The 13099-nt window shown below is 51.4% G+C and overlaps 1 protein-coding gene across 3 annotated transcripts in view; it reads right to left on the reverse strand.

The window, feature by feature from the left end:
• The window catches only part of CPNE5 (copine 5), a 96143-nt gene that overhangs the window by 50272 nt on the left and 32772 nt on the right, over window positions 1-13099 (reverse strand). Inside the window, exons 4-9 of one of the 3 annotated variants that reach the window (XM_025384374.1) lie at window positions 8432-8535; window positions 6951-6990; window positions 6661-6737; window positions 3032-3091; window positions 864-914; window positions 501-564 (exon numbers count right to left, since the gene is read on the reverse strand). In XM_025384374.1, the coding sequence (XP_025240159.1) occupies window positions 501-564; window positions 864-914; window positions 3032-3091; window positions 6661-6737; window positions 6951-6990; window positions 8432-8535 (396 nt within the window). Of the gene's footprint in view, window positions 1-500; window positions 565-863; window positions 915-3031; window positions 3092-5887; window positions 6170-6660; window positions 6738-6950; window positions 6991-8431; window positions 8536-13099 lie in introns of those variants that run through there. The other 2 variants (XM_025384375.1, XM_025384379.1) reach the window with 2 other exon arrangements.

Consider the following 13099-nt stretch of genomic DNA (forward strand, 5'->3'; position numbering starts at 1 on the left):
GCTGCCTGGTACTGCAGACTTCTTCCCAACATATGCACGCGCACAGACACTCTCCATCCGCCCCATGCAGGGTGTCACCCTACTCCAGAGATGAAAGTGAAAAATGACAGCTAAATGTCAAGCACCGAGGCTTCCTTCAAGACTGAAAAGGTCTTTGCTGTCACAGTGTTGGTGCCAAGGCAGTCTCGGCTCAAGGACACGTGAGTGGCGGCCGTGATGGGGAGGGGAGGGAGCCCTGGCATGGGAGCCAGGGGACGGAGCTCAGCTGGGCTCTGCTGCTGACTGTGGGTGAGTTCCTTCTCCTCTCTGGGCCTCAGTCTGCTCAGCTATAAAAAGGGAAAACACCCACTAGCTCCGATGTTGCAGAATTCTATGACAGCCAGGTCAGCATCAGGAGCCCTGTCTACCCTTGGTTCCCTCCAGGGGCTCAGGGAGGCCAACCTGCACTCCGTCACCACCCACCCCAACCACGTCCTGTGCTGGAATCCTCTGCCACTCACCCTACAGTTGCTGAGCTCCTCAGCGGACAGGATGATGGTGCCACATTTCTTTCCTGGGACACCACTGGGAGAGGAGAAGATGAAAGAATGGAAAGCCAGACAAAGACAGAGCCATAAACCTGATACTCCCTCAATCAATCCCTGCCCAGCCTCCCCCTCCCGCTACCATCCAGCAGATCTGCCCCAAAGCCCCTGAGAAGACAGAGTCTCCTGAAATCCTTGTGGCAGTGTGGCCTAGTGCACTGCTTCCTGGGACCGGGTCCCCAAGCCTGGAGCTGCCCCACCCCCTGCTCCCCGAGAGCCCACCAGGAAGGGTAGTGCCTGCAGTGAAAGTCCTAGAATTGGAAAAGCATCCAGACTCACCCGGAGGCTTCCAGACCAGTGGTTCTCAAACTTTCCATCCAAAGACCACTTCTGTGGGCAAAAGACCTCATGGGCTAGCCACCCCACCTCACACCCAGCTGACCCCCAGAGTCCCAGGACAATCCAGCTCTGAGCCACTCTGATGTGTCGTGGGAGGCAGGAAGGCAGGAGGGCTGGTGGACCCTCGCTGGTAGCTTGCCCAGGCTCTTTCCCATGGCTACGTCCCCTTGAGTGCCTTGGCTGGGGTCTCCCTGGGAGTGAGAGATCCCAGCCGACTGTACAGCTCCCCAGTGAAATGGGCAACCAGGTCAAGGTCCATGAAGTCGGTCCACCCCAGCACATCCCTCCAGGAGGGCAGTTCTTCAGCTGGGGCTCCACCCAGGGGACCTGAACCACCTCTTCCCCTGGTTAGATGGGCTTTGGGCACCAGCCCAGCCCACTCCGATGTTTGGGACTAAGCCAGAGGTGGGGGAGGAGCCACTGGGAGGGAGAGGAAAATGTCGGGTTGTCCAGCAGCTCTGTGACTTTGGGCTCATTCCTGTACCTCTCTGAGCCTCAGTTTTCTCCCCTATATAATGAATGTGACTGTATATACCCACACAGTGCCTGGCACAGAGAAGGTCCGCAGTGAGCAGCATCCCCCTCCCCACGCCCTTTGCTTCACAATTGTGCAATGCCGGTAAAATCCAGCCTTACACCTCAGGCCAGCCACAGGGCCACCAGCATGCTGTCTGTGGAACACACTTTGAGAACCACTGATGGAGCTCTTCCCAGCACCAGCTCTTGGAGGGAGAGGCTCTCAAACAGAGGAGGCAGGGGAGGAAGGGAAGCCGGCCCTGGGGCGCTGACAGGACAGCCCAGATCTCTCCAAATCAGGTGAGCAGAGCAGGGGCCACATCTGGGGCATCCCCTGCCACGGACAGGGGACAGTGCCTGCCAGCTTGTCCCTCTAGACTTGAGCAGCTGAGCTGAGTGCCTCAAAGCCCTTCCCCACCCCCTGGTCCGGTCCTTCATGGTAGTAAAGACATGATTTGTTTGCCCAGGGAGATAGAATCCTCCACGCCAGCCTCCTCCGCCCCATGTTTCTCCATCTGTTCCTCTCTTTGCCTCTGAGTCCTTCTTCTATTTCCGATCCTTCTTTCCCTCCTCTCCAGCCCCAACCTGCTCCCACCTTCTTGGCCTTCCTTTCTCTCTCTCCCTCCCTGCCTCTGTATCTCTGTCTGCCTCCCGCTGCCTCCCCAGTGGCTGCTTCTCTACTCTGCCGGTGAATTAGCATTCACGCTCTCCCTGGGCGGTGAGCATCCCCGGCCCCCTGGAGGCCCCCTCCCCACCTGCAGCTGGCCCAGTGGCATATCCAGCTGCTGCAACCTCAATTCCTGAGAGCTCTCAGGGAAGGCCAGGGGAGCTCTGCTTACCCCAATAAAATGCCCTTCTGCAGAGGCCCCTGCAGGCAGAGGTTCCCTGCCCTGCACTCCCCCACCCCCAGCCCCAGTGGGCGAGTGGGCGTGAGAAAGAAGCCAGGGTGGGAACTCCCCAACCGGGAAAGAAGGGGAGGGAAGGAGGGGGAGGCTCTGCGTTGGCCACATTTGCATGAGGCCAGCCGAAACCAGATGGTCAGGGTGGTGGAGTGAGGCTGGCCCACCGCAGCTGGCTAGCAAACGAGCAAATGTGAAAAGTGGGGATTCAGCTGGATCTACTCTGTGGTGAGGAGGAGGCAGACATCCAGCAGCCAAAACAAGGAAGGGGAACAGAGGGGAAAGGATAAAGAGAGGGGAGGAAAGAGGGGGAGAGAAGGGTGGGGATTGGGGGCCGAGAGAAACCAGGCCAGGGAGAGAGGAACGGAACAGAGAGTGCCCAGCCCCGCTATTCCTAGACAACATCCCTCACCTGTAAGCCCCACCCTCTCCCTGAAGTCCCAGGAGCCACCGGGGCTTGAGATGCCCAAGCTCTAGTTTGGATGGGGGAGGGGGCTTGCTGCCAAGTCGGGGCTTCTGTTCAGGGCCCAAAGAGCCTGGGTGCCTAAGGAGGAACCTAAGACTCTCTGTCCCCTGGATCAGGGCCAGATTCACAGGGATGGGAGCAGGGACGAGGCCCAGACTCTGAGGCCCCCTTTGCAGAGCTGGTTGAATGTCTAAGGACTCCAGGGCCAGAGATGTCTGGTGACCTACCCGTTGGACACGGCTGGCATGGGTTTGCCCGTCCTGGAATTCAGGCTGAATGCACCTATCCTGTGGAGAGAGGGGAAGAGAGAGCATGCCATGAGCTGAGTACCCCCATCCAGACAGGCCAGCACACTTGGCATCCAGATGCTTGGAGACAAGCGGCTGCTCCGGAAGTCATTAAAACAGGATCAAAGTCACAGGCCAGAGCAAGCAGAGCCCTTCTTCTGGGCAAATTCCCTCAGTGGTTCTCAAGGTGGGATGCCCAGACCAGCAGCACCAGCGTGTCCTGGGAATGTTATTAATAGGAAAGTAAATTCCCAGGCCCAGCCCATACCCACGGGATCAGGAACTCTGTGGGGTGGAACCCAGCAATCTGTGGTGACACTGGTGCCTGCTGCAGTTTGGGAACCCCTGTTCTCCCTTTCCAGCCTCCGCATCCAGACTGCGAGATGGGGAGATTGCTGGAAGAATCACATGAGATCATGACATGGGCTGAACTGTATCCCCCAAAATTCATGTATTAAGATCTTAATCTCCAGGACCTCAGAATGGGACTATATTTGGAGATAGAGTCTTTATTTTTATTTTTATTTTTTTATGTTTTATTTGAAACAGAGTATCGCTCTGTCACCTGGGCTGGAGTCAGTGGCACGATCTTGGCTCACTGCAACCTCCACCTACAGGGTTCAAGTGATTCTCCTGCCTCAGCCTCCTGGGTAGCTGGGACCATGGGCACGCACCACCACAAGCGGCTAATTTTTGTATTTTTAGTAGAGACAGGGTTTCACCATGTTGGCCAGGCTGGTCTTGAACTCTTGACCTCAGGTGGTCCGCCCACCTTGGCCTCCCAAAGTGCTGGGATTACAGGCATGAACCATCGTGCCCAGCCTGGAGATAGGGTCTTTAAGGAGGTAATTAAGGTAAAATGAGATCATGGCAGTGGGTCCTAATCCAATGGCTGGTGTCCTCATAAGAAGAGGTGACTAGGACACAGAGGTGCACAGAGAGATGACAACGTGAAGACACAGAGATGAGAAGGAAGACAGCCATCCTCACAAGAAATGAACTCTGTTGACATCTTAATCTCTGATGTCTAGCCTCCAGAATTGTGAGAAAATTCATTTTCGTTTTTTAAGCCACTCAGTTTGTGGCATTTGCCACAACGGCCCCAGTGAACTAACACAGATTTCACAAGCAAAATACTGACCCTCATGCCTGGCCTAAAATATATGTCCAGTAAACAGGAGATTTTCACAGGGTTTAGTCAGGAAGACAACTAAACTAAGACACATAAAATCTTTGATGAGGTAAAAGGTCCACCTCCTCCTCCAACATTGCCATCAACCTCTGTATTTTATTTTATTTTATTTTATTTTATCTTATCGTATCGTATCGTATCCTATCTTATCTTATTTTATCTTATTTTATTTTTGAGAGGGAGTCTCGTTTTGTCACCCAGGCTAGAGTGCAGTGGTATGATCTCAGCTCACTGCAACCTCCGCCTCCTGGGTTCAAGTGATTCTCCTGCCTCAGCCTCCCTAGTAGCTGGGACTACAGGCACGTGCCACCACACTGGGCTAATTTTTGTATATTTTAATAGAGATGAGGTTTCTCCATGTTGGTCAGCCTGGTCTCGAACTCCCAACCTCAGGTGATCTGCACCCCCCTCAGCCTCCCACAGTGCTGGGATTACAAGCGTGAGCTACTGCGCCCGGCCAACCTCTGTATTTTAGATCTTGCGTGTCCTTTAAGGCTCAGTTTCAAAAGCCATCTCCATAGGAAGTCTCCCTCAATACTCCCCCACCCCCAGAAAGAGTTCCTGTCACCAACGGTGGACCAGGTGACAGCAGGCAGGAAACAGACCCAAATGAGTAGTGGTTTTGGACCCAGGCAGCTGGGAGTTGGGAAGCACAGACACCCTCCCTAGTAGGGCATCTCCAACCTGGCAACCCAGGTAAAGCCATGGGTGGGGGTGCTGCTGGAAAGAGCAGATGCTAATGGGTGTGCTACACTTAGCGCATGGTTAACACTGAAGTGGGCACAGGGGCAGATGTCCCTAGAGAAAGAATATAAAATCATGAATAAAACCTGTTAGAAATATGTCCTAAGAGGGAGGGGCCTACCAAATATGAATGTGAATTTTGTATCCTTTTTTTCAAGAGGCCCTCAAATTCTATAAGCTACAGAGGCCCCCAAAACAGGGGTTTTCCCCCTGTTCTCAATAAAAAACTGTTTTTGTTGTTTTCTAGGAACCCAGAGATGAGACCTTTTGGGAGCCAAGGAAACATTTCCAGGAGCCCTGGGACCATGAGTTACTGGGGGTCCCAGGCAAGGATCTGGAAGAGAGACCACACACACACACACACACACACTGCAGTTATTATTATTATTATTTTGAGACAGAGTCTTGCTCTGTTGCTCAGGCTGGAGTAGAGTAGTACAATCTCAGCTCACTGCAACCTCCTGGCTTCAAGAGATTCTCATGCCTCAGCCTCCCGAGTAGCTGGGACTACAGGTGTGCACCACCACGCCCAGCTAATTTTTTTGTATTTTTAGTAGAGACAGATTTGCACCATGTTGGCCAGGCTGGTCTCAAACTCCTAAGCTCAGGCTATCCACCTGCCTTGGCCTCCCAAAGCCCTGGGATTACAGGTGTGAGCCACCGTGCCCGGTTCACACTGCAATGATTGATCATGGTGAGGGGACAGCGTCCAGTGGGAACTTGGCAGAAGCAAGCGGGGGGCTAATGATCTCCCTTTCCTGGGCTCTTTGCCCTGTGGCCTGGATGCCTGTCCCAGTCTGCCCTCTCTTTCCTGGGCCCTGCCCATGAGTGTCAACCTAAAATATTCAAAAGGCTCAGGATCCAGTTAAATTAGTTTATTTAAATGCAAAGTGTGAGGGTGGCCGTCCAGAGAAACGTGGACACCAAAAAATGGTGACCAGTGTTCCCCAGTGTGGGGAAAGGTAAGAATTGTTTATACAGGCACAGGCCCTGCCCCTGGGACTTCCTGAGAAATAGGGACAAGAGAGGTCACCCTTACCACCTGGCCAGCCCTGGCTGCCCCTGAAGACATCCTCAGGCTGCACTATGAGAAGCCTTGGGATTCCTCATCCCAGAGCCTGCTTCAGAGCAACAGCTTTTCCCTAAAAGCAAATTAAGTTCAGGGACTGTCAGGGACAGGATGGGATGGGAGGGGCCTCACTGTAGCCAGCTCTGGCCTACAAGCTGTGAACAATCTTAGGAATATGCTATGTGTGTAGAGCCCTGGGTTCAAATCCCAGCTCTCCCTCTTTCTAGCTGTGTGTCCTTGGACAAGTCACTTCCCCTCTCTGGGCTTCAGTTTCTTCTTCCACACTATGATAGGGGTCAGGGTGGGAATAGATTATATGGTGTCTACTCTATTCCCTCCTGAGCCTTCCCGGGAGATGGGGCTCTAATAACCCAGTCTGGGTTCCCCTGAAATACCTGGATTAGAAGCCCCGTGAGAGCAGTGATGCATGGGGTCTGTTTATTCCTAACAACCCTGCAGATGCCAGTCATAGCCAGCTGACTGCTTTGCCCCCGCCCTGAGCCAGCTCCCAGCTGAATGGGCAGGAAGTTGGCCCACCACCGGCAAAGCAACCCAGACACTTACGTGAGGGGCTTCTCCAGGCGGCTCCCAGGGGACCCCACAATCTCTCCAAGGGTGCAGAAGGCCTGGCCCAGGAAATCCTGCATGTCCAAGGAACAGAAGAGACCAGTGTCACCCACTCTGCTCACAGCTATCCCACCTCCCCCATCGCACAATTCCTGGAAGCGTGAGAGCCCTCAAATGACAGGGCGCAGCCTCAGACACACATTCCATCCCAGCAAAGCCCTGGGCCCACCCGAAGGATGGCATTTCAGAAACTGTGGAATTGCCGAGCAGTCACTGGCAGAACTCACGTGTTTGGATAAATCGGGACTCTTAGAGTCAACGTCGTATCTGCGGGGAACACAGAGAAATGATGAAGGCAGCTGCGGATGTTCTGCCCAATCCTGCCTGGGTTCTCAAGTTGAGTCAGGGCCCCTGTCCCCCAAAAACAGGTCCCAACGCAGTGAATATTTCCAGGAGTAATTGTTGGAAGGCATGAAAGGGAGCCTTCTGGGTGCTGGACATGTTCTGTCCTTGAGTTGGGTGATGGTCAGAGGGGTGGAAATGGATGTAAAAATGCATCGTGGAGTAGGCGCTAAGATTTACGCACTTCACCATGTGTATGTTACACCTCATTAAAAATGGAAAAAATTAAATGAGCTCTGTCGGCCCGGCTGGTTCACAGGTGGCTGAGCCACCTTACCTTTCGCTCCCCTCACTTACAGAGTTTCCCGTCTTTGATCTTCGCAGCCAAGCCTTGGCTGCCCATGGTGCTAATACCTTGCTTCTGACCTTCCCTTATGGCTTCACCCTACCCAGGCCTGCCCAGCTTGCCCACAGGCCTGGTCACTCAAGAAGGAGGGAGGCATTAACACCTGCACCTCAGCCGTCTACAGGCAGCGTGATGCTGCAGCTGGCCTCCTCCCCTCACCTGGGGTCTGCTCACCTGGAGCCTCACCTGCCACCTTCCCCCAGCGTCTCCCACCCACCCACTGGCATCTCTGTGGCCAAACAGCCATGCCAGGCCCAGATGACTCCTGCTGAGGGATGGTCACTCTCTTATCAGCCCTCTCCAAAATGTCACAGGTGACTTCTCTACAATGGGCTGTGCTGACTCTCCTCAGCCTCAATACCTCCCATCATTCCCTCCAAAGTTATTTCCTTCCACTGCATTCTTTCCTTTGATCCCTAAGGTCCCAAACCCCCTTCCTTCCCACTCTGACCACTCTTCTGTGGGGCAAAGACTTTTCAAAGCATCCCATACCCCATAAAAACAACATCACAAACTCCCCGGCCTGTTTACCAAGCCTGAAATCCCACCCTGATCTTTAATGTCAGGAGAAAGGCACTGTCATCTTCCAGTGGCTGCTGGATGCCTGAGCCCCACCAGCCAGGCCACCTCTGCGGGAGGGGAGGCTGCAGGGACCCTCTCCCAGAACACGCTTAGACAGAGGAAGCAGCCAGTGGCTCCCTCCTGGTTACTAGGGGAGAAAAGGGCTCCCAGAGGCACAGTCAAGAATTGCCTTCAGGATCTTTCCTCAGCGGACATTCCCCGGCACAAAGAAGCTTGCCTGATGCCATCCCCAACTTAACTGAGACAAACTGTTAAATTTGTCTCTCCTGGTAAGGGTACAGGCAGACTTCAGCTAATTGCCACTTCTATCCCAGGCCAACCTGGGCTCCCGCTAATATCTCAGCTCCTCCCACCTCCCCCAACCACAGGCCTGTGGTCCTACCTCCCAGCAATCTTCCTCCCCACCTGGCTGCATCTTCAGCACCATCTTCCACTTACAAATCAAAACGGAGGTTCTGCTTCTCCTCGAAAAAGTAATCCACAATGAACTTGCGCACGAAGTCGGGATTGAGCGTGTTGTCAATGACTTCAGTGCGCCCGAACTGCAAGAGAAGTTGGAGGGTAAACCTCAGGGCCGGGCTGGTAGGGCCGGGGAGAGCACTGGGCTCAGAGCCCCTTAGTCCTGGTTCTGGCAGTTATGAAAGCCCTGTCTCTCCAGGCTCCTGATATCCATCCCCTCCCAATCAAAGCATGAGTTCTTGCATCTGACAGTGGAAGCCATGTACAGTATGGCTCCAACCCACATGGCTTCTCCCCATCTCCATGCAAGCTGATGGTCTTAATACCTGAGCAGGCCCTTCCCTTCACCTGGCCTCCCCGTCTCTGCCAGTGGCATATCCTCATTCCCTCAAGGCCTGATGTAAATACCAGCTCCTCCAGGAAGCCTTCCTGATTCCTCCAACCAGAGAATTTTATTTCTCTGAGCCTCCCCGAACTTGTGCCCACTCCACTCCATGACCACCATTCTGAGAATTGATTCCACAATTAGGTGTGTACTTATTTGATTCCCCAGTTGCAAACACAAGGGCAGAGGCAGGGACCGTAGGAGACCACCTCCTAAAAGATCCCCCCCTTTTGGTATTCATGCTCTTGCATAATCACCTCCTCTCGAATGTGAGCTGGGCCTAGTGACACGCTTGTACTGAACAGAGTATCACACAAGTCATAGAACGTCACCTCCAAGGTTCTGTTACAAACAACTATGACTTCCGTCTGGGCACCCTCTCTTGCTCTGTCTTGCTTGCCCACTTAATAAAACCAGCTGCCATGTTGTGAGCTGCCTTATGAAGAGGGCGGCAAGGAAAGGAGGAGGCCCCAGGCTAACACCAGTGAGGAAGAGCGGCTGTCAATCTGCCCATCCATAAGAATTGAAATCCTGCCCACAACCACTGGGTGAGCTTGCAAGCAAATCTTGCCCACTTGAACCTTGAGATGATTGAGGCCTCGGCCAACACCTTCACTGTGACCTTGTGAGAGACCCTGAGCCAGAGGACCCATCAAAGCTGCACTCAGATTCCTGCCTGCTGTTTAAACCACTAAATTCTGAGGTGATTTATTACTCAGCAATAGCTGACTACTTCAGAGACTGAATTGTCTTGGTTGCCCTTGCAGCTGATATTCTAGAATTTTGTACATAATAGGCAGTCAATAATTGAATCCCAATCAGTTTCGCAAATGACTTTAGGCCAAGTCACTCTCCATCTTTGGGCATCAGAATCACCTAGAGAACTTGGTAAAATACAGATTGTGGAGGGCCTCACTCCAGAGGCTCTGACTCGGTAGGTCTAGAGTGGAGCCTGGGAATCTGCATTTTAGAAGTCCTCAGGTGATGCTGGTACTGTGGGTCTGGGGACTCCACTTTGAGAACCACTGGGCTAGGTGGTGGTCCACTGGGATCCAAGTCTCCTGCAGGCTCCGTAGGCCATAGAGGAGGGCAGAGTGGGCACGAGTCCAGACCAACCATCCCATCAAAGCAGCTCTCTTTTGTATCTGCTCAATACAGTAGACATTTTGAGCAAAATTTTTGTTTCAAAAAAGGGGTGAGGGGCTAAGAGGTGAAGTTCAAAACCACTGCATTTACAATAGACTATCATTCAGCCTTAAAAAAGGAAGGAAATCCTGTCATGTGCTACAATATGGTGCACCTTGAGGAGACTGTGCTAGTGAAATAAGCCAGTCACAGTAGGACAAATAATGTATGTGTCCACTTACAGGAGGTATCTAAAGTGGCCAAATTCATTGACACAGAAAATAGAATGGCAGTGACCAGGGGCAGGGTGGAGGGGTATAGGGGCAGTTGTTTAATGGGTTAAGGGTTTCAGTTTTGCAAGATGAAAATGTTCTGGAGACCTGTTTCACAACAATGCAAATACATTTGTAACTCTACTGAACTGTACACTTAAAAATGGTTATGATGTCTCTGGGCCCGGTGGCTCACGCCTATAATCCCAGCATTTGGGGAGGCTGAGGCGGGCGGATCACGAGGTCAAGAGATCAAGACCATCCTGGCCAACATGGTGTAACCCCGTCTCTACTAAAAATACAAAAACTAGCTGGGTGTGTTGGCGCACGCCTGTAGACCCAGCTGCTTGGGAGGCTGAAGCAGGAGAATTGCTTGAACCCAGGAGGTGGAGGTTGCAGTGAGCCGAGATCATGCCACTGCACTCCAGCCTGGCAACAGAGTGAGATTCCATCTCAAAAAAAGAAAAAAGAAAAGGTTATGATGGAAAATTTTATGCTATGTGCTTTTATTTCCCACAATTAAAAAACGAAAAACATTAGCTAGGCATAGTAGCATGCACTTGGGGTCCCAGCTACTCAGGAGGCTAAGGTGAGGGGATGGTTGAGCCCAGGAGGGTGACGCTGCAGTGAGCTACGATCACAGCACTGCACTCCAGCATGGGCAATAGAGAGAGACCCTGTCTCTCAAAACAAAAGCAAATGAACGAAAAACCCACCACATTGTATGCTACATGAAGGCAGGGGTGCTGTTCGTTACAATATTTACCAGAGTCTCAAAGCAGTAAGACAGGCAGGTGCAAAGCAAAATCTTTTAAATGGGCTGTTAATTCTTTTTAATAATCCTGAGTGTCAGAGTGTCAGTCTTCCTTGATGGGGCTCTGCAGTCCAGGAAAACACCAGCACATGGGTCCCTCACACACGTGGTAGATGAGGCCCTGGGTTACCTGGGGCTTACCCTGAGTGTCCCTTCTACCCTGAATTAAGTTAGAAACTTCCAAAGGAGCTAGGCATGGTGGCTAACACCTGTAATCCCAGCACTTTGGGAGGCCGAGGCAGGCGGATCACTTGAGGTCAGGAGTTTGAGACCACTCTGGCCAACATGGTGAAACTCCATCTCTACTAAAAAAACACACACACAAAAATGAGCCGGGCGTGATGGCACACACCTATAGTCCCAGATATTTGGGAGGCTGAGGCAGGGGAATCACTTAAACCCAGTGTAAGGTGGAGGTTGCAGTGAGCTGAGATGACACCACTGCACTCCAGCCTGGGTGACAGAGAAAGACTCCATCTCACTGGAGAGGGAAGCTCCCACTCCAGGTAACATGGAGCACTAGATTTGGCATCTTGTTGTCCCTCACTCCCTTGGCGAGTCAGTCTCATGTTCCAATCAATCTCATCTGCTAAATCTCTTCCTCTGCCGTGGCCTTGGTCCGGCCTCATCACTTTCTCACCTTGTCACCGTGACCACCATGGCAGCCTCCTAAGGGGCCCCACATGTGCCAATTCCTAATGCTTGGAGCCTTAGCTCCCTGGCCATCCTGTTCTCCAACTCCCCACCCCTCCTGTGTGCGCCCATTGTCCTCCTGCATCTCTAAGGCTGCACTTACTGCGCGGCCTGATAATGATCTACTGAGTCTCTTTCTACCCCTCTAGGTTGTGAGCTTCTCAAGCAGCAGGAGAATCCAAGTTCTCCTCATCTTTGCAGCCCAGGACCTAACAGCATTTAATACACAGTCGCAAGTTAAGATCATAACAGCTGCTGTTTATTGAATACATACAATGCACGAGGAGCGGTTTTAAACATTTTGTGCCATATGGATATTGACCAATTTTGCATCTATGTGTAAATTCATTTCAGCATTCCTGATCATCTATATGTGTGTGTTGCTTGAATTATTTGAACTGGTTGCAACATCTCACTGGTTTCCTCATTAATTAACAAGCTTTGATAATAAATATTTGTCATGCTAATTTTATACTTGTATGGTAGTCATGATTTTACCTTTTTAAAAAATATATGCTTTAACAGGTGCTTTTTAAAAATACCCATGCTCAAGCTCCACCACAGATCAATTAAATCCAAATCTCAGTGGGTGGGGCCTGAACAACTGCTTTTTTAAAGTTTCCTTTAAAAAAGGGATCATAATGTGATCCATCTGATCATAATGTGCAGATGGAGTTGAGAATCACTAACAAATGAGAATATAGCAGGAGGAGGGAAGGAAACTAACATTTACTGAGCCCCTACTAAATGCTCACCAGGTTACGTGGATCATTAAGTTATCTCATTCAATTCTCACAAAAATCTTGTGAGGTATTATACACACGAGGAAACTAAAAATCAGAGAGGTTAAGTAACTTGCCCAAGATCACACAGCAAGGCAGAGCTGGGACCTAAACTTGGGTATATCTAACTCCAAAGCCCATTATATTTCTACTGCATCTAACTGTGAGGAGTCATCAAGCATTATGAAAATCAAATAAAGATGAGGTTTACTTCACAAGCATTTATCCCAGTCCCAGTGTGTGTCAAGCAATGGAGAGGACATCAGATTGAATAAGACTGGGTTCCTTTCCCACCCCTTAAATTCAGTAACAATCTTACAATGCATAACCCCGTTCCAAAAGAGTTCCTGCATTCTCCTCTCCTGCTCTTCTTCTTGATGAATACCTCCTGCCTTCAGACAAAAGGAACATGTCTCTTAATGGCTTTCCTGCAAAATATTCCAGGTAAACACCCAGGTTTGAGAAAATCCTCCTTTAAGGAAGGGACTTCCTTCCTTCCTCTCAGTACACTTGCCCTCCTCCTTCAACAACCTCAAAGCATCCCTCTAGCAGGATTTTAGATAAGCCCCAGCCCAG

The sequence above is a fragment of the Theropithecus gelada genome, chromosome 4, assembly GCF_003255815.1.
Source record: "Theropithecus gelada isolate Dixy chromosome 4, Tgel_1.0, whole genome shotgun sequence".
Classification (NCBI taxonomy): Eukaryota; Metazoa; Chordata; class Mammalia; order Primates; family Cercopithecidae; genus Theropithecus; species Theropithecus gelada.